This window comes from Haplochromis burtoni, unplaced genomic scaffold, assembly GCF_018398535.1.
Source record: "Haplochromis burtoni strain Fernald_Lab_line unplaced genomic scaffold, NCSU_Asbu1 Contig_41, whole genome shotgun sequence".
Taxonomy (NCBI): Eukaryota; Metazoa; Chordata; class Actinopteri; order Cichliformes; family Cichlidae; genus Haplochromis; species Haplochromis burtoni.
Window position 1 is genome coordinate 512,047 of NW_024582402.1, and position 19,363 is coordinate 531,409.

Below are 19,363 nucleotides of genomic sequence, written 5' to 3' on the forward strand. Positions count from 1 at the left end.
AATGAGAAAGCAGACACACATAATGCGCAGACTTTAATTTACTCATTCGAGGACAAACACACAGTATTCAGATGTGCTGACTCGGGGAGAGGCTGGATGAAACAAATCATAATACAGCACTCTTTATTCTGCTGACTGACACACAGAGAGAAATAAAGGAGATCTGAATACATCGTGGGTCTGCTGTCATTCGCTGTAAAGCAATCTAGTCTGACTTGAACTATTAGAATTTCTCTTTATTCTGATCCAATAAAAACAGTATGTACAAGGACAGTTTTTACAGCAACACAACATGACTGAAACTGAGGTCCTGCCTGTGGCGCCTCAAACCTTGAGTGATCATTACTGCCGTTAAAGGTTTGCATAGAACAAACTCAAGATGCAAACATCACTATCTGTCAGGCAAAAAAATAAGTTTCTCCAAATCACAGAAACTTCTCCCCTGGGACATTTTGGCATTTAATGTGGGATCATGAGAAACAGTTGTGTCTTGTTGTAATCACATTTTGACTGGTGGTGGCAGCAGAGTCCAAAACAGCATGGCTTCAGTTCAGAAAGAAAGACGCATACTCAATAAAAAAATAACGTTTAAATACGAGTCCTCTCACCCGTCGTCCTCATAAATAAAAGTGCATGTTTTATGGCGAGTGTGTTGTTTTAATCACCAGGAATGACTCCAACACAACTGTCACATGTTTCTTCGCAACCATGTGATGGATTACACAACCAAGACTCATGAGAAGCAGAAGGCGAGCACGGTGTGGCCATCAGACACATCCATGACTTTCGGACATTGCAATAAACCGCCTCGTGCGGTTTGACCTTTAATGGAAAGTGCTGTGCTTAAAGAACACACACATCCACAAACTCGGAGCGTCTTTACAGAGGCGGTACAACATGAAGCTTAAAGACATTCATTATGAACTGAATGAAGCTGTAACGTTACAGTACGATCAGAATGTGTGTAATCTTTACTTACATGAACAACGATATCTATACGTGTCAATCATCGTCATCATTTATGTCTCGCAAAGCCACGTAAATGTAAACCAAACAGCTCAGCTGAAAAATGTGCAACGATTCCTCAAACATCAAAGCTGCCTCAATGACTGGAAAAAGTAAGGTGGTCCCATTTCGGCTCACAAGCATGATGACGTTGAATATAAGCTTACACTAATAAGTAGATACGAGTCCCACTGGGAGCTTTATCTCCTCGATTTCTCAATTTGATTTCAAGTCCCAGTAAACTGTAGTCTTGTCTCGGCATGACAGGGTGGACGTCGTATGTTTTTATCCTTGTTTTACTTTTTCATTTCACCATTACTCTTATGTAAAAACCAGCAGGAGCAAAGCAGAAACCAACAAAGTGAGCGCTGAAGGATCTGAAAATTTAGTTTAAATTTTCTGGTCGTCAGTAGCCCTTCAAACACTGACACTGAAGAACATTAAAGCCCTTGCAGCTCTCATCCGTTCTTTCACGGTGACTTTGAAAATTCATATTTTAATATTAGGCCCTAAAAAAAAACCCCATTCTTTAAAGGCTGGTTTGCTTTGACTGAGAAAAAAATACTCTCTCTGTCAAACTCAGCTCAGTTGGTCGCTGCTTGTTCAATGCTGTTGATGCTACACAGGAGGCAGCTGTGGTTCATCTGCTGCAAAAACTGAAGCATATTTTTATGCTTTTAACATGCACTACAGTACCCATAATGCACTAGTCTCAACATTGTGCCCAAATCCATTCACCGAGGGCACAAAAGTAAAACTGAAGCTGCTCTATTAAAGTGTCTCCTGTGCACAGATGATTCAAAGGTCCCCACCACAGTCAACAATTTCATCTTCCAGCTCCATTATTTAACCAGGATTAATGTAATTTAGGTATAAAACATCCCCCTAAAGACCAACAGATATCACAGACTGCATGTCCATTTTCCTCCACTGTCATAACAGGATTATTTACAATCTGCCCACCAGCCGTCCAGTATTGATGAGCTATGCAGCTTAGATGAAACAATGCAGGCTCCTGGTGAAGATGCAAGTCCATCCACGCTGAAATTAATTAGTTATGCAGTATATATATATATACTCCAGGCAATCCAAAACACTGAGCGTACCAGTACAGAAGACTGCACAGACAAACTTAACTGAATGTGTCATAAACTATCTCCAAAGCTAATTGTCAGAGGGTGGTCAAATATGCACGCTTGCACATAAATCCTCTGGGTACAAATGGGGAAATGGTACTCTCTCACACAGCAGCAGGGTTTCCCTCTTCTCTCTTTGTTCAACTTAATGTATAAAGGATGTGCAGCTATTCCAGGTATGTGTTTGTATCTCAGTTTGTGTCCCCCAGATGAGCCACTGTGCTCCTGCTCCTCCTCTTAGAGGACCTGCTCTGTGCTGGAGGCAGAGATGTCCAGGAGCCTCCAGGCAGCACTGGGGTTCAGCTCCTCTTGGTCCCGACACAACGCCCACACATACATCATCCTCATCACCTTCTCCTGTTGAGGGAGGAGAAGAGAAGAAACGGTGAATTCCAAAGAGTTTTGCAGACTTCAAACTTTAAATGTAGTGAGTTAATAAATGATCTGGCTTATGATGATATATTTGAGGCCTCTAACATTGCTAACAGTTGAAATCCAACGATATCAGACAAGTTAATATTGCTGCATCAAACCCATAAATTTGATTGACATTAAAAAAAAATGGGCCTCTGTTATAGACCACTGATCTGATTTCAGCCTTTTAGTGTTGTTTACTTCCTTGAGGAAGCTTTGATGGTATCCATTGGATTCCCTATTCTAGCACAGTGATTGTGAGTTGACTGACCGGATCTCCTTCCACAATATCTCCTTTGGGGCTGCGAATCACCATGACAACCTGAGCCTGGAAGGTGATGATCAGCACAGGGCCCTGATCCATCATCTTACCCATCGCCAGCTGAAACACAGGGTTACAAAATGAACAGACAAATGAAAGGAGAAAGGGAAAAGCAGAAAAGAGGGAAAGAGCTTTGTAATACAAGCTGCATGATGGTTACCGAGCATCAGGGAGAGCACTTACATCTAAGTTATCGATGTCGAGTACTTTAGACTGGAAGAGAAGCCCCAGAGCTCGGGCCTGCTGGATGGGGTGGGCAAGCTGACTGTAGGTCTGAGTACAAATACACGTAACACACATCTAGCATTAAAACATGCTTCCCACATACTGTATGCCAGTTAAAATGCAATTACTAAAAAGTAGGATTGTGTCTTTTTGTAGACATCACAACGTAATAAGCTCTTCTTCTTCACATATGTCCCCTGTATTATGTCAACACCTGTAGAAACTGCTTTTGTTACCGAGTGGTGTTTAATAACTCACAGCTTCATAGCACCAGTCCTTTAATACCTCCAGCTCGCCACGGATGATCGCCTGCAGAAAGGACAAAGATACCGAATTATAGCTTTAAAAACATAAACAAATCTCACAGGTATTCTTGTGACTTTTAGACGGGATGCTCAAATTATTTTAGCAAATCCCACATCTCATATTTAACCGAGCACAGTAAACTTTAGTGAATTCATTCAAAATCAGAACATGTTGAGATCATTTTCTGCTACTCTAAACCAAGGCTTCAACTACACTCAGTGCTCTCCTCCTGATATAATCATAAACAGCATTTTATTTCATTTTATCTTTTTTACATAACAAGCATGCACGACTTACAGAACTGTATCATAAGCTCTTGGATCCCCTCAGTTATCTGAATGATGTATTTAGCTGCTGAACTTGGTTTAAACTCAGTAATCTAACAGCTGAACTCAAACAGAGGACAGGAAATTCATTACTGGATCTGATCCAAACTAGAGTGAAAACTCAGGCTAAATGAACCAAGACTTTCATCAAGTCTCTTCCTAACCTCCACAGAGAAAAGCATTAACGGAAACAGCGAGAGTGAAGACAGCCACAGACAGAGGCTGGAGGAACCCGTTTACCTCCAGTATGTTGGGGATGATGTCTTTCTCACACTGTTTGAGGAAAGAATCTTTGTCAAAGCTGGGGTCTGCCTTCAGGATCTCTGTCAGCACCTCGGACATTTCCGTCTTAGAGAAGAGACCACCTAGGAAACAAAGGCTAAAATCAGAAGCAGCAACAACACTCAGTACCACAAATTAAATGTGTAACGTCGAAGCTGGTGAACATCATCAAATATCTAGAAGATCTGTCAGTACCATGGAGCACGTAGTTAATAGTATTCCTGACTAATCAGAAGATTAATAGGTTTTGGGATAAAAAAGGATTTTTATTTTTTTTTAAAATAAGAAGAACAAGATTTGAGGTCTGGCGAGAACAATCAGATAAAAGGCTTTTACAGAGAAAAGGAACTCCAAATTCAGGATTGAATGTGGTGGAGCATTACCTAGGAAGTCAGTGACTCTGTCAGTTAGAGCTCTGGATGCTCTGATGAGGGCATTGTCACTTTCATCATATTTCATCTTCATCTCGAAGATTCCTGAATGAAACAAAAATGGAGGTTGAACAGGTTAGACATGTCTCCACTGATTACGGCAGGTACATTCTGCACCTGTGCAAACAGCTCATGACTGCACTTCATTATTAGCCGATCATTGAATCTACAGTAAACATTCTACTGCCCCCTGCTGCCATAAAGAGAAATTACATATTTCTTACTGTTAAAAACTACGTTGTTGTCCTTGAAGTCCTTCCACTGCTGGGACCACTTTGAATCCTTGTGAAGAACGACACCCATGGCCTCTCTGAGATTTAAAAATGGAGATAATTCGCCGCATCAGAGAGGTGGGTGTACAACAGCTTGTGTCATTGGACTGGTTTTGAGATCTAACATTTACTCACTCGTTGGCCTCGAACACTCTGGTGTCGTCATCTGCACTTTTAGATGAGAAATCGCTCCTCTTCCTCAGCTGAGAAGGAGCCCTGTAAGGGCCGGCGTCACCGACATCTATCTCCTTCTTCATGGATTCTACACCCTGCAGAGAGTTCGCACTTTTTAATTATAAACATAATCAGAGTCTAAACCAAAATCTTAATGACATCCAAAAGTAAATTTTAAATTTTAAAAGTTTAAGCTGCTTCTAAAGAAACAGTTTCTAAAGAAAGCAGTAACAAAAAGCCCAGAACGTAACAACTATTTGCCAAATATGACCTGAATTAACCAACAACTGACTGGTGTCTGAAATCTGCCCTTATGTTCCTGTGAAGAAAGATGTGTTAACGGCTAAATGCTAATTGCCAAAATCTTCCATTTTCTCCCCTGCTGTAGTCAAAACATCTATAAAGTCTGGCAGACACCTGGATACCAACGACAACGTACAAAAGATGAAGATGAGAGGCATTAATTTGGACATCTATAGACGTCTCGTTTCGTTTTCTGACCTGTGAGATGGCCTTGAACGCGTTGGTCCGGCCCAGTTTTTCTCCTCCCTTGGATAAAGACTCTGCAGAGCCTCTGGCTGTCTTGGTGGCCTCCTCCACACCTTCCTTGATCTTCTTCCCGATGTCACTACGACTCACTTCCTCGAGACTCTTTGATCCAAATGGCACGCAAGCACACAGCAGGTTTCATTTTATTAATGATGTCCACGTAATGTTTTTTTTTTAATTGGAAAGCATTTTTAACAACATTACAACTTAATGTGAACTCTTAGTGTGCGATTCCAAATTAAATTATTATATTTTCATGTTGGGGCTGTCAATCAGGTTGGCCTTACCTCCTTAACGGTCTCTGATAGAGAGCCCAAGGTCTTCTTAAACACCTCTGATGTCTTCACTGTCTCTGCCTCTATCGATTTCTGATCAGAAATTTTTTAAAAACAACATTAAAATTCTAGAAAACTAATTAAATATAATAGGCTTGATGATGTTTAACTTTATATATAATATAAATCAAACCAGCTAATGTTCTTACATATTTTCTGCGGGCCTGCTGAAGGGCGTCGGACTCCTCGAGCCTTTTGGCCTCTTCTCTGAACTTCTTTATGTTTTCCTTCATCTCCTGATTCTTACTGAACTCCTGACGAAGGTTATCAACAAACTCTCCCAGAAAACCTTTCCGTCCTGAGGCATATCGCACCTGATAACAAACACAGAGAAGGACTTTAGCTGGACAAACACGTGCACCAAGAGATTGAACAGATTAAGCACATGCTGCGACTGGAACAATGAAAAAAGAGAAGAAGAAGAAGAAAACAGAACCTATGCATTGCTTTTCATAAAACCTTAAACTAAAAAAGGGCATAAAGATAAGTAATCCCAGAACTTTAAGTTAAAAGAACTGTTTAAATTAACGGGCACAACTCTACATTAGCAGTGATTTAATAAATGAGTATCTTGAGGGTGAATGGGAGGTGTTGTTGGGTACCTGCACAGCTGCACCTGGGCTCCTCTGCAACCTGTAATGATCTCCCCTCCACACTGAGGAGACCAGAGTCCGGGAGCTGAGAGCCAAGGCATTTCTGCCAATCAGCTGCAACAGACACACAGAATCAGTCAGTCATAGTTAGCTGGGAGGTAAACCGGCACGTAATACCATACTTCTAAAATATATCCCTTCATTTGGTGAAGCTCTAACATGTTCCATGAGTGTGCTTAAAACCTGGTGACTGTGACTAATGCAGCACATCATCATCCTGTCAATAAATAAATAAATGTCTTCTGCCCTAAGTGGGATATTTTCATCCTGACCAGGACAAAATCACAGGACAAATTCAAAATTCATGATCCAGTCTTAATAGATTTCCCCTCTAATTGCTAATATCTGTCCTTTATTTGATAACTTTTTTTGATGGTTGTACATTTAAACATGAGAAATTAGGTGAAACATGCTGTGGCAGCAATGATCTGTTTTGGTGCGTTTTATCCTCTGCTTATAACAATGGCATACACACGGTATTACAATTTTCGACCCTTTCTAAAAACGACGAACGCACCATATTCGCTGTCTGTGTAAAATAAAGCGTGATCAAGTTATTTATATTGAAAGGATGGTTCGGTTATTTGTCAGGAGACAGAAGCTAAAACAAGTGGTCACCGCTGCTCTAATTAAAACTGTAACAGCTTTCGTGGTTTTATAGCAGCGAGGTCACTGATCATATTTGCTCTAGTACCTGACTGCATGCAGGCTTCTAAAAGTCGCATTTTAAATGAAATGTGCCACTCAAGCACAGACACACAGAGTCAAAACCTGAGTCAATACAATGCTATGATTTTAAGACCCCAGGAATTAAATAACATTAGTAAACCTCTGCCGTGCCTCTGATGAAACAAGGCCCTTTCTAACGGACATCTCGCGTTCAAGTTGCGTAAAACACACCAGAGTGCACACACTCTAAAGCGCGTACGCGTCACGGGCATAAAGAGACTGATGGCGAAGCCTTGCGAGTTTATTCCCTTAACCAGAGAGCGGGCCCGAGGCTCGGAGACTGCAACGAAGGACATGAATCTCACTAACCTCGTAGCACCGACATACGGAGGCTGCCATCTTGATCTTGAAATGCGCGGAGAAGCACGTGCGTTCCTGCTGCGGCAGCTGACGCTGTGCTCGACCAATTGGAGCAGAGTTGGTGGGCGGGGCGGGGCCAAGTGTCAGAAGGACATTAAAGGGAAAGCCACTCAAAAAAATACCCCCCCCCCCCCAACTATTAATTATGTTTTTAGAGGAAAATCTAATAATTTGTGTTTTTAAAGACACATTTTACTGGTAGTTAAAACTAAAAATATTTGCCACGGACTCATAGGGTCTAAATGGGTTTAATGCGAAAGCACACCAATGTATGCGACGTGTAATCACCACTGAAGAATATGTGCAGATGTCTACAAAAATATCTAAAGACACAGAACACAACAATAATAAACAATTACATAAAATAAACATTTTATTTAAAAAATACACATCTTATCACATTTCTCTTTTATGCAAATGAGATATCATATTATCTACAATATCTATTTTTATCTACATTGGCTTTTAGGTAATTTTATGTAAATGCACAGTCCCCATTTTCTCACTTTTTTCTCTCTCTATGCAGCATAACGTTTTCTAAAATTTAGCTTTCGAATCTCCTAAAATGTTTCAGTAGCCAGTAATGTATTGTTGGCCTTAATTATATTATTGTGTGCTGTGAATAGTACCCCTGTTTTGCACACACACTCTCACACGCGCCACATAATGTTAGCATAATGTCTAAAGATAATTTAACGTGCCTTGACCTTGTTATTCATTCAGAATTAAACACTCCTCTGAATGTGGGGACCAGATGAATGGTAGATATCTGCTGGCATACCAGTAAAGCTCGCCCCCCGGAGGAAACTATGCGAACTGCAGGGACTCCTCCCCTCCCTCTGCAGAGTTGGGAGCTCTCCCCTTCTGCGGTCAGCTCGCCTTGACAGCCAACACTGGCGCAGAGTCTGAGTACAAACCTTTACCATATTTTTCTGGCATATAGCGAAAATTCATACCCATACTTTCCACACATCCTCTTCCGGAGACAAGCGCTGCAGCGGCCTCGTCTAGAATGGGGAACCGAGACGATGAATACGATTTCTTGTTCAAAGGTAAAAAAGAAAAAGAAAGAAAAGAAAGAAAAGAAAAAGAAAAAAAAGAAAAAAAAGATGACTGCATTCCCCTTTACACAGGCTCGCATCGACTAAGCAGAGCTTTATGAATGCTTTATGTCTTACTGTGTCTGTGCTGTGAGCAGCTGTGTGCATTTTTTTTTAAAGGAAACGGAGTTTTTTCTGGGAAACTGCCCGGATGATAGTCGGTTCGTGTTATTACAATATAATGCTGTCATTGTGACATTACGGCGCCCGCAGTTATATTTATAGGTAAAGGACGCAACACCCTGCGCGTGCTCAGCTTTTTAAAAATATATAAATAACCGAGCATAGCATGATTGCACGTTGGAGAATTTCCACCTTTACTGGATCATATTTAATTTTTTTCTCAATCCTGTTCATGAGGCTGATTGAAGGCCTATTAGCCTCTACCTCTTACTGATCAATACGCTTCATCGCCAGATCAGGATGGTCCTCAGACAGTCTTATTGGCACTGTAAATGCAGCAGCTTAATGTCTTTTGTTGTCATGTCAGGCAGTGGGCCTGGTGGATTGTCTGAAGCGGTACCAGACTCCAGACTCGGGTCAGTGTTTATCTTCTCAGATGGATCCAGAATGCCTTTCTTTGATCGTGATATCAGCTCCTGTGGCACATTAACATCCCAGGCCTGTATAAGCCAAAAGGCCATTTAGATGTAACAAAGTATCCTCTGTGGGATGAATAGGGCATCTGCCGGAGGCGAGGGCTCTCTCTCTCTCTCTCTCTCCCTCTCTCTCTCTATGCTCCAACCATCTTCTGTGTACACGGCCGAAACAGGAAGGGCAAGGCGGCCTTAAACTGTCGATTCAGGTTTTGATGAAGCCTGTTATCAGCTTCCTGCAGCCCGGAGCAGCGTGATGTCGTCAGGGACAAAGTTCGGCTCTTTTTTCCGTTTGTCGAAGGACAGGGGAATAAACCGAGTAAAGCCTGGTTACCTCAGTGCTCTCAGCGGTTTGTTTCATATCACAGCCCTGACTGTGTTTTACCCCGACTAACCTCTGGATTGGTGAAATGTCACAATCATTTCAAAGGTGTGATAATGAGCAGTTTATTTTGTTTATCACATGTTTAGTATTTTCATCAGTGTAAAAAAAAGGCTGATAGTATTGTTTCGTTTCCTGGTGGTTTTATATAGAATGTTCACACATCACAACATCATTGTTTACAGTGGACCTCCCCTCAGGAAGTACAAGACCTGCATTCTTTTGTGTGGATGATTTTTTTTTTGTCTGTACACAAGCTTTGCAGTTGTTTTGTTGCTACATGTGGCAGAGAACCCAATCATATTACAGAGGCTCTAAAAAAAGAGTTACATAGAACTGCTGCACACTGCACCCTGGTACATTTATGTTTCCATCTGACCTTCATCAGGTATATGAAGGCCCAAAAATGCTATTTTCGTGTTTAAATGTGTGATGAAGATAAATGAAACCGACACATTTTTAAACACTATTGAGTTATAACACACTAAGCATCTTGACTTTAGCGTTTTATTCTGTCATTTCTTTCATTATTCAGAAAGGATTTTTGGCCTTACAAAAATAGAAAGCCCCAGGCTTCCACTGACACCATGATTTAGAGTCATTGCCTTATATCCATCCATCTTCTTCCACTTATCCACTTCAGGGTCACGGTGGAGCTGGAGCCTATCCCAGCTATCATAGTGTGAGAGGGAGGGTTCACCCTGGAGAGGTTGCCAATCTGTCACAGGGCCTAACACACAGAGACAGACAGCTATTCACACTCATACCTACAGAATCAGAATTAACCTCTTTGGACTATGAGAGGAAGCCAGAGTACCCAGAGAGAACTCAGACAAAGGACAACATTAAACTTGGATTTGAACCCAGGACCTTGTTTTGAGGCAAAAGTGCTAACCACCACATCGCTGTGCTGCCCATTGCTTTGTAACATTTCCTGGATTTGAGAACACAGGGCCTATCCGCTGCCTCTCCCATCCCACACTAATACAATCATCTTCTCTTTTTTCTCTTCACAGTTGTGTTAATTGGAGACTCGGGTGTGGGGAAGAGCAACCTGCTCTCTCGATTCACACGAAATGAGTTCAACCTCGAGAGCAAGAGCACCATTGGGGTGGAGTTCGCCACGCGCAGCATCCAGGTGGACGGCAAGACGATAAAGGCTCAGATCTGGGATACAGCAGGACAGGAGCGCTACAGGGCCATCACCTCAGCGTGAGTCCGATGTAGCGTTGTGCACATGCATCTGCACGTCGCCTCTGCATTGCAATCAACGAAGGGAATTCACTCTTAACATCCATGTTGGGTACTGTTACAGATACTACAGAGGAGCGGTGGGAGCGCTGCTAGTGTATGACATAGCCAAACACCTGACATATGAAAATGTGGAACGCTGGCTGAAGGAGCTGCGAGACCACGCCGACAACAACATCGTCATCATGCTGGTTGGCAACAAGAGTGATCTGCGCCACCTCAGAGCCGTGCCCACAGACGAAGCCCGCGCCTTTGCAGGTACTGCTGCAGAAAGGTTATTGGTACAGTGATGTTTCACTCTTACTAAATCTGTTTTCTTTCCCATTCCCCAGAAAAGAACAATCTGTCTTTCATAGAAACTTCAGCCTTGGACTCAACAAATGTTGAAGAAGCCTTCAAAAATATCCTTACAGGTAGGTGTGCTTGTGAATGGAGGTTGAATGCCAGAGCTCCACACATCACTAGAATATTAAAAAAAGATCAAATCACACACACAATGAGGCATGAAACCTTTGGTTGATATGCAGTAGATTCAGAGAGGATAGTTCGTTTTGGTAGCTTAACTTTTTTATTCTTTATAAAGTTGTTTTGTTTTTTTTTAATAATAAACTGTATTAGTCGGGTACCGAGTGAGGAGCTGTAAAACTACCTCCTCACATCCCACATTAGTGGTTCTAAAGGTAAATTATGCAAGCTTTTAGACTGAGAGAGAAAGCTGATGTTTTTCATTTCATCTTTTCGAAAAACAGAAATTTACCGCATCGTATCGCAGAAGCAGATTGCCGAGCGGTCTGCCCATGACGAGTCCCCGGGAAACAACGTGGTGGACATCAGTGTGCCGCCGACCACAGATGGCCAGAGAGGAAGCAAACTGCAGTGCTGTCAGAACCTGTAACCCATTGCAACGGTCCCCTCCTTACCTGGGTCAGTTATTAATTGAAATCGACAGTGTTGACATGCTTCCATCTGCTCGGGATGCAACGTTGTCTGAATCTGCACTTTTTAGAAATCAGTGGAAGCAGTTCCTTTATGCCACTAACGATCAATCTCAGAGAGAAGTGTTTGAATTGATTTCAAGTTGTAATCTGACCCAGGAACAGTCTGCTACATTCAAGTGCAAAAACAGGACTGAAGGTACCACCTAAGCAGCTGCCACAGTTAACCCCGACGGCGTAGCAGAATAGCCTTTCCTGACACCTTATAAGCCTAGTCATCTGCCTGTTTGACAGTTAATGCAACACACTTGGAGGTCTGGGTTTCCAATCCTGTTTGATCTGTATCAGCAGTCCTGTTTTTGGGCTTCTCTCCTCCTCCTTCAGTCATCTCAAAAGTGGTTGTGACGCTGCTGGCGCTTATTTCATTTGTGTAAAATATATTCTTTTTCTGTTTTGATTTTGATAGCTTGTCTGCTCACACACATTATATTAATGCCATGAAATTAAATTTTACAATATTATTTACCGCCTCCTCTGTATTTTTTTTCTAGCAATATACACAGAGTGACATGCTGAATGTCTAGACCACTATCTCACTTCACATTACTGACTGCTGATGCATCAGTAGCCTTTGTTAGCAGGGTTTAACTTCTGCTTCGGGTAAAATTGAAGCTACTTTTTGTACATTCATTGGCCATTTATTACGTATACCTGTTCAACTGCTCGTTAAACACAATTATCCAATCACATTGCAGTTCATGGCAGCTTTTAGAGCAGAGGTAGGCAAATCCAGGCCTCAAGTGTCCTGCAGGTTTTAGATATCACCCTGTGTCAACACACCTGAATCAAATGATTAGTACAGTCCCAGGCCTCTGGAGAACCTCAAGACATGTTGTGGAGGTCATTTAGCCATTTGAATCAGCTGTGTTGGCTCAAGGACACATCTAAAACCTGCAGGACACCAGCACTCGAGGCCTGGAGTTGCCTACCTGTGATTTAGAGAATTGTCAGGATGACCTGCTGTAATCCAACCTAAGCATCAGAATTAGTGAAGAAAGGTAGTTTTTGGTGCCAAACAGGCCAGTCTGAGTATTTCAGAATCTCCTGATCTACTGGGATTCTCCCACGCGACTATTTATCTCTAGATAGATATCCAAAAAGTGGCAGTTCTCTGGAAGAAAATGTCTTGTTGAGGTCAGAGGAAAACAGCCAGAAGGCAACAGTAACTCAAATAAACACATCTTACAAAGTATGCAGAAGAGCATTTCTAAACACGCAGCATGTCCAACCTAGTAGTGGCAGATGAGCCCACCAGGTGCCATTGCTGTCAGATAAAAACAGGAAATTTAGATTAAAATTAGGACGGGCTCACCAAAATTGGACAACAGCAGAAAAAAACAGCAGGAAAAATCTTGACTTTCAATTTGTGCTGTGACATACAGATGCCAGGGAAAACAACATGAAAGTATGGATCCATCATTCCTCAGATCAACAGTTTAGGCTGGTGTTGTACGTGTAATGTTGTGGGGATATTTTCTTGGGACACTTGGGGCCTTGGTACCAAATGATTAACAAAATAAGCCTACATGTTGACTTTATGCCATGAAGAGTTAACACTGAATTAACACAGTTCTAAAGGCAACGGGAAAGTGATCCAAGAACGTCGGGTATTATTGTAAGGTCTTGGCTGTACAATAGGAAAGGCTTTTTACTATATGCGTAGTAAATAAAATTGAATTGAAGTAAAAATAAGTGTACACTAGGTGTACACAGGTCTGAAAGAGTTATTTAAATTGTGTCATCTGAGTAGCTAAAAGAGGAAATCGCTATTTAAGGTAACCACTAACTCATTTTCAGTCTGAAAAACAGCTAAACACTTCTTTATTTGGTGGTGGTGAGGGGGTGTCTAAAGACAGGTTGGGAACCACGACTGTATTACTTGGCAAATAAATATATTTAAAACCATGTGTTTAAGGTCAAACCCTAACTATGGCATGAAAAACAGGTTCAGTGAACTTCCTTTCTGAAATATAGCGAAGTACAATATAGCCTAAAAAGGAAGTATATATGCTTCAGACAGTACTTCAGTAAATGTACTTTCGATCATTGGTTACATTCACTGTACAAAATGCACATGCACAATTTCCCAACACAAACATATTAAACAGGAGATCGGTTCATTTTTAGATTGTGGTATAACTCACAGTTTATTCAGTCATCTTCTCTGTGGAATAAGAAAAAGAAAAGAGAGCACAAAGATCACCCACATCCGAGTCCAGGAGTCCCTCATGTTTTATTGCACAATAACCCAATTTTCCAGGGGACTGCAGCAGGAAGACTACAATAACACAAAATACTTTGTCTAACAAATGCTGCATATATCGATTGACATCTCAGAACACGCTTGCCTTTGTGGACCTTTACGAAGCACCAGTCTGCTCCGGTACACCTGTGTTTTTAATCCATTAATGTCACGTTTCCCAAAGCTATATTCTGCTCTTTTTAAAATTGCATCACTTGTGATGTAAGACATTACTACTGGTCGTTGCTAGGCAGCTCAATTGATGAATGGTGCATTTACAAGTGGAGCAGGGCTGTTTGCTAATGCACTTTTATGACAGTAGAAGAAACATAATCCGATTAAAATGTAAACATGATTCCACACCTTCAACACTCGTGTCCTGTACGTTACTGCACTGCCATCCACCAGCTGGAGTTAGTGTTATCCCATATACTACAATGCCCACTGGCCCCCGTGACAAGTGTGATTAATACACGAGACCTGCATCAACAGGAAGGTGATTTGGTTTCCACTCTTCAGACAGCAATGGAAAAAAAGAACAAAGAAAAAAGCTTTTCCTGGAAAAATGAAGAAGGGTTCAGCTTATAGACAAGGACAGTGGTATGAACAAATGTCGCTCCCTACTTGTTAAAAGCAGAACAAAAGAAAAGATTATTCACAGAGTTTGTCAAAAAATGTTTTTTGTTTTTTTTTAGATTATTATCCTCCGCCGGGCTATTGCTTGCCCATTGTTCCAAAACAGCTAAATACGTGGTGAAGGGGCTTGGGGGATTTATAGGTAGTGAATATGTTTCATATTATACTGTAGTAGCATGCTGAATCAGTTATATTCTGCTACATTAGCTTGTGTCTTAGTATTTCATAAGTTTGTGACAATGACTTAAAGTCCGGCTGATTAGTCCATTTTCCATGTGTCCAGGCATTCGCATCCTGGCACTGTTCGTTTTCATCAACAACGACTCCTGAATGAGTTCAAAAAGTTCAAAACCACTTTTGTGGCTAGCCAATACCATAGTAGTTTACATCAAGTGCTTTAATAAAGAAAACAGAAGGGGGAGGAAAAAAAGCAGTTCTTCCCTCAGAATGGTCCATATGAAGTGCAAAAGTTCATTAATATGATTAATTTTGTTTTTAGAGAGTGCTTCAGCGGGCTCTATTTTAAATATTCCACTTGCCCCTGCTCAGCACTCATACGATGGTCTCGTCAGTCATTTTCTTGGTCGACTTGGTTGGCACCGAGCGTTGGGTAGTGTGTGCCCCTTTCATGTCGGGCATTAGCAGGCGTACTTTCTGATTGGTCCTCCTCCACTCCGAGTACAACTGACAGTGATACCGAAATGACACCTGAGAGTGAATGAAAAGAAAAAGGGAGGGGGCGAGACAAGAGGTAACAAAGGACAGAAAGACAGATATCAATAAAATTAGCACAAAGATATCTGAGAGAGTAGTACAGATGCAGCACAGCAACTACTGCACGACAGGGAACTGAAACCAGAGTAGAAAGGCCGAGCTTTCACAGTCAGTTTGACATTTTCAATAACAATAAAAGGAAAATACTTAAAAAAAAAAAAAAGCCATTTAGTTTACCAAAGCCCAGTTTTAGACCCTGTTAAAAACTCCAGCTAACGAAAGGTGTAGAATAAAGCCAACTTATTGTCAGTATTCGCAGTCAGCTATGCATGTATGTGCAGGCGTTCTGTTTCTGTTCCAACACTCAAATAAACTGCTCCAGGCCACAATATACTCCACATGCCTTCACATGTCTCCACAACTGACTGAAGCTGTACCCAGAAACGATACTGTAATGTCTACAATAATCAAGGTAAGAACAATTACCTGGACGTGTGCTTGTCTTGGTATCATAACTGAAAATCAAAGCTTTAAATATCTAAACCATTAAAAAAGGGGCTTTGATTTCTAAACTACCTTATAAACACTTGGATCTACTTATGGATCTACAAAAGCCAAAGAGGGGAACCCCCCCCCCCAAAAAAAAAAACATTCTGCAATTGGTTACCAGTGTCCAAAGGATGTAGATAGTGAAGAGGGCGATGGTGAGGGCAATAAGGCCAACAGCTTCGAGTCTGCTCTTCAGCTGCAGGTGGTCCTGTGCGCCCCTCAGACACAGCCAGCCGGAGATAGCTGCCAGGGGTGTGATAAGAAGGAAACAGGCCATGTCGCAGAGCAGAGTGCGCTTCTCACTGCGAGGGCCCGGGTCCTTCAGCCACTGCAAAAGACCAAAATGGGGAGGTCAATGATGCGCCTGAATCGAGCACATTAAATGATTAACTGATGTGTCTTAGATTATAAAAACAAGAATGAGCTTTAAAGAGGAGTGAGCTGCCTGCATGAAGTAATTAATAAAGCCATAAAAAGAGTATTCTAACCGAACACTATTCACACAAGGTCAAGCAAAACAATCCTCAGTACACGCAAATGATCCCACTTGCTAAACATGTTACTTGCTGGCACAGATACTTAATGGCTTAAATGAAATCTTCCAAATGCTTACAAAGCTGAAAATATCAGTACAAGGCAAAAGAAGAAATAATCTCCTTGCTTTAGACAAAGCTCATGGCCGTCCATCTCGTTAGCCTCTTAGTGAACCGAGGTTGGAGCCTATCCCACCTGACATTAGGGAAGAGGTGGGCTACACCCAGTCAATCACAGGTCTCATACAAAGAAACAAACAGCCATTCATGCTCGCACTGAGCCATACAGTCAATTGAGAATCACCAATTAACCTAACAAGCGTTTGTGGACAGTGGGAGGCAACCGGAGCGCCCAGAATAAACCCACACACTAACCGCTTTTTATAAAAAAAACCATAAAGTAGAGAAATGAATTCACACAGTAAAACTTTTCTAACCTGAGTGAGTGGCTGTGGTCGCCGTTCAATAGTGAACTCAGTGTGACAAAGTTCACAGTAGCTGGTGTTGGAGGATGACAGCCACTTCTCCAAGCAGCTTTTATGCACTTTACCCAGAGTACCAGTACAGTCACAGGGCGAGAGCAGCGTCTCTCCTCCAGCTCCCTCGTGACAAATCCGACACATACCCACGTCGCTGTGCGAGAGACAGCAGAGCATTGAAGACAGAAAAGTAACAATAACATATACACAGTTTAATTACGCTACATTTATTTGGCTACCATGCGTGTTTCTCACTCCCTTACCTCTGTGAGCTCACCGCTTTGACCACGGTGGAGAGTGGGCGGCCATCTTTAGCCGTAACCTTGGCAATGTACTGGGCCTGCGCGGTGGAGTCAGTCTCCTCGGAATCCTTGGAGGCATCGGATTCGGCAGTGCCAGAATAATCACAAAGGGAGCCGGGTAGGTGACAGCAGCCTGACGAAGACATAGTCAGCTGAAGGTGACAGCGACGCAGATGAAGGCGGAGGCGAATTTGAAAGGAGCTCTGATCCAAAAGGTGATGTCCAACTCCACTTCTTCTCCTCCACCTACAAAGCTACCGCCTAGTGGATGCTGGAAAAGATGAAGACACAAAGTATGGTTGGCTTAGATTATTACTTTATGCTCTTAATTTTCCCGAATAGGAATAGTGATGGTTAGCATGAATACATGCACATATAAATGCACATAAATGTCAGCTTTCACTGCCAACACTGCTCACTGGTATTCTTGATCTGCAGCTGGACTTTAGCCAAAATTACATAAAAACCTTTTTAAAAAATAAAGGAATAACATAAAAGCTTGTACTATATTTAAAGCTATTAGGCTGCTGTATACTTTATTTATGACCAAGGTTGGCTACTTTTAATTCAATTCATCTGCACAATCACAGGCAGGATTTAAAGTGGCCTGTAAAGCTTTACAGCTATTCTGATTCAAAGCAGGCCTATGAATTCTAGTGATATTATCCCATCAATTATTGATAACAAAAATGATTTTAAAAAGTATTTCCTTGGTTTTTCTTTTTAGTATTAAGACTTCATACATACAAAAACATGTTATAATAGTGTAATAAAAATGCAATGTTAAAATACAGAATAATCAGAAATACTGTAATACTTTAACCTGTCACTTTTTGTCATGTACAATAACACAGCATACCACAAACCACCACCCTATGAACACATTTAAACTGAAAATTGTTTACATATTTATGACTTTTCAAATTTTTTATTTCTCTCTATATACTTTTTGGTAGTTTTTAAACTTGTTAATATTGTTAAATTTTCAGATGTTTATGGATTTTTTGTTTTTTCTCGTCAAACGAATTACATTGTAATATTAACCCAGCTTCAACTTACACATAACAAATGTCATATGGTTTTCAAAAAGTGCCACACGTGACATATTAGGTTCTGATGTGAGTTGCAGCCCTGAAAAAACGTTTGAATATTTTACTCCAAAAAATGATGTCTCTTAATAACTAGTAACTGGCTTCAACAAACTCTGAGGGAAGCACACTGCGGTGTAGATATACATTTCAGATAGACCTTAAGGACACTAGGAGTGGGATCAGGGTGGCCGTGTGTTACCCATACCTGTCCCTGCAATAGTCGTGCAATGTGATATAGTCAACAACGCAATCTTATGTAGCTGCCTTAAAAAAAGACTAAAGACAAATCACAAAAGACAGTGTGCCAATATACTCGTGTATTTAAAGGTGCACAAAGCAAGCTTCCTGATGTTACCGTGATGACTTAGTACTGTTATCGACACGTTACACATCAAAGACTAGATCAAAATCCGACTCTATTTCTGGTACATGACTGAGTTGCTTAAAATTTCCCAGCTGACATTAATTATGCCGTACATGTCCATATCCCAGATACAGTAACGCTAACATGCAGCGCCGACGAAAGCTAATTTATTTAATAAAGCAACGTACGTGTACAGAACATAACCAGAGGCCAGCGAACAAGCTGGGATATGATACTTGTATAGAAAGTCCCATCGCTGTGGTCAAAAACACAAACAGGCTGTACCGTAAATATACTCACCCGACGGCCTGCCTTTTCTCGGCTGGCCTTGGCCCTGCGTTGGCCAGACACAAGCTAGCTGAGCTAACTGGACAGCTCTAGCTACAAACTATGACATTGACGTCTAAACAGAAGCTGACGATAGAAGGGGATACAGAAGACGATCGTGTGCGCTGCATCCTCTCCATGGCTGGTAGTGCAAATCACTGGGGTAATTTTCTCTTTTTTCAGTGCGGAAAATACACGGCTGCCAGGATCACTGGAGTCAGCTAACGAGGCTAACTGACTAGCAACGGGCAAGCCTACTTCGGTATCCCTCAGCTGTGGATTA

The 19,363-nt window shown here is 41.6% G+C and overlaps 3 protein-coding genes across 3 annotated transcripts; 1 reads left to right on the forward strand and 2 right to left on the reverse strand.

Annotated features, from left to right (window-relative positions):
• Window positions 1–215: 215 nt before the first annotated feature.
• LOC102310307 (mitochondrial import inner membrane translocase subunit TIM44) lies at window positions 216–7,563 on the reverse strand. Its single transcript, XM_005920626.2, has 13 exons — window positions 7,469–7,563; window positions 6,380–6,484; window positions 5,927–6,091; window positions 5,730–5,810; window positions 5,395–5,544; window positions 4,855–4,988; window positions 4,672–4,757; window positions 4,400–4,492; window positions 3,975–4,099; window positions 3,361–3,411; window positions 3,061–3,150; window positions 2,827–2,937; window positions 216–2,498 (listed from the first exon to the last, which is right to left on the reverse strand). Exons 1-13 carry the CDS (start codon window positions 7,496–7,498, stop codon window positions 2,379–2,381), a joined length of 1,341 nt encoding a protein of 446 aa, XP_005920688.1. The 5' UTR covers window positions 7,499–7,563; the 3' UTR covers window positions 216–2,378.
• Window positions 7,564–8,346: 783 nt separating this feature from the next.
• LOC102310619 (ras-related protein Rab-11B) lies at window positions 8,347–12,304 on the forward strand. Its single transcript, XM_005920630.3, has 5 exons — window positions 8,347–8,571; window positions 10,614–10,809; window positions 10,913–11,106; window positions 11,181–11,261; window positions 11,598–12,304. The coding sequence occupies exons 1-5, from the start codon at window positions 8,532–8,534 to the stop codon at window positions 11,741–11,743; spliced, it is 657 nt and encodes a 218-aa protein (XP_005920692.1). The 5' UTR covers window positions 8,347–8,531; the 3' UTR covers window positions 11,744–12,304.
• Window positions 12,305–14,057: 1,753 nt separating this feature from the next.
• LOC102308977 (E3 ubiquitin-protein ligase MARCHF2) lies at window positions 14,058–19,363 on the reverse strand. The gene is made up of 5 exons (XM_005920621.3): window positions 19,054–19,363; window positions 17,260–17,569; window positions 16,955–17,150; window positions 16,103–16,312; window positions 14,058–15,429 (listed from the first exon to the last, which is right to left on the reverse strand). The coding sequence occupies exons 2-5, from the start codon at window positions 17,442–17,444 to the stop codon at window positions 15,274–15,276; spliced, it is 747 nt and encodes a 248-aa protein (XP_005920683.1). The 5' UTR covers window positions 17,445–17,569; window positions 19,054–19,363; the 3' UTR covers window positions 14,058–15,273.

What these genes read in the sequence shown, in the direction of transcription:
- LOC102310307 (XM_005920626.2), bottom strand. Translation starts at nt 7,498, where the DNA reads ATGGCAGCCTCCGTATGTCGGTGCTACGAG. An exon ending in CAACAACGTAGTTTTTAACA is followed by an intron (nt 4,493 to 4,671) that starts GTAAGAAATATG and finishes TGTTTCATTCAG; the next exon opens with GAATCTTCGAGATGAAGATG. An exon ending in TCGACATCGATAACTTAGAT is followed by an intron (nt 2,938 to 3,060) that starts GTAAGTGCTCTC and finishes CCTGTGTTTCAG; the next exon opens with CTGGCGATGGGTAAGATGAT.
- LOC102310619 (XM_005920630.3), top strand. Translation starts at nt 8,532, where the DNA reads ATGGGGAACCGAGACGATGAATACGATTTCTTGTTCAAAG. An exon ending in ATACGATTTCTTGTTCAAAG is followed by an intron (nt 8,572 to 10,613) that starts GTAAAAAAGAAA and finishes TTCTCTTCACAG; the next exon opens with TTGTGTTAATTGGAGACTCG. An exon ending in CGAAGCCCGCGCCTTTGCAG is followed by an intron (nt 11,107 to 11,180) that starts GTACTGCTGCAG and finishes CCCATTCCCCAG; the next exon opens with AAAAGAACAATCTGTCTTTC.
- LOC102308977 (XM_005920621.3), bottom strand. Translation starts at nt 17,444, where the DNA reads ATGTCTTCGTCAGGCTGCTGTCACCTACCCGGCTCCCTTTGTGATTAT. An exon ending in GACCACAGCCACTCACTCAG is followed by an intron (nt 16,313 to 16,954) that starts GTTAGAAAAGTT and finishes GGTCTTTTGCAG; the next exon opens with TGGCTGAAGGACCCGGGCCC. An exon ending in TCTACATCCTTTGGACACTG is followed by an intron (nt 15,430 to 16,102) that starts GTAACCAATTGC and finishes ATTCACTCTCAG; the next exon opens with GTGTCATTTCGGTATCACTG.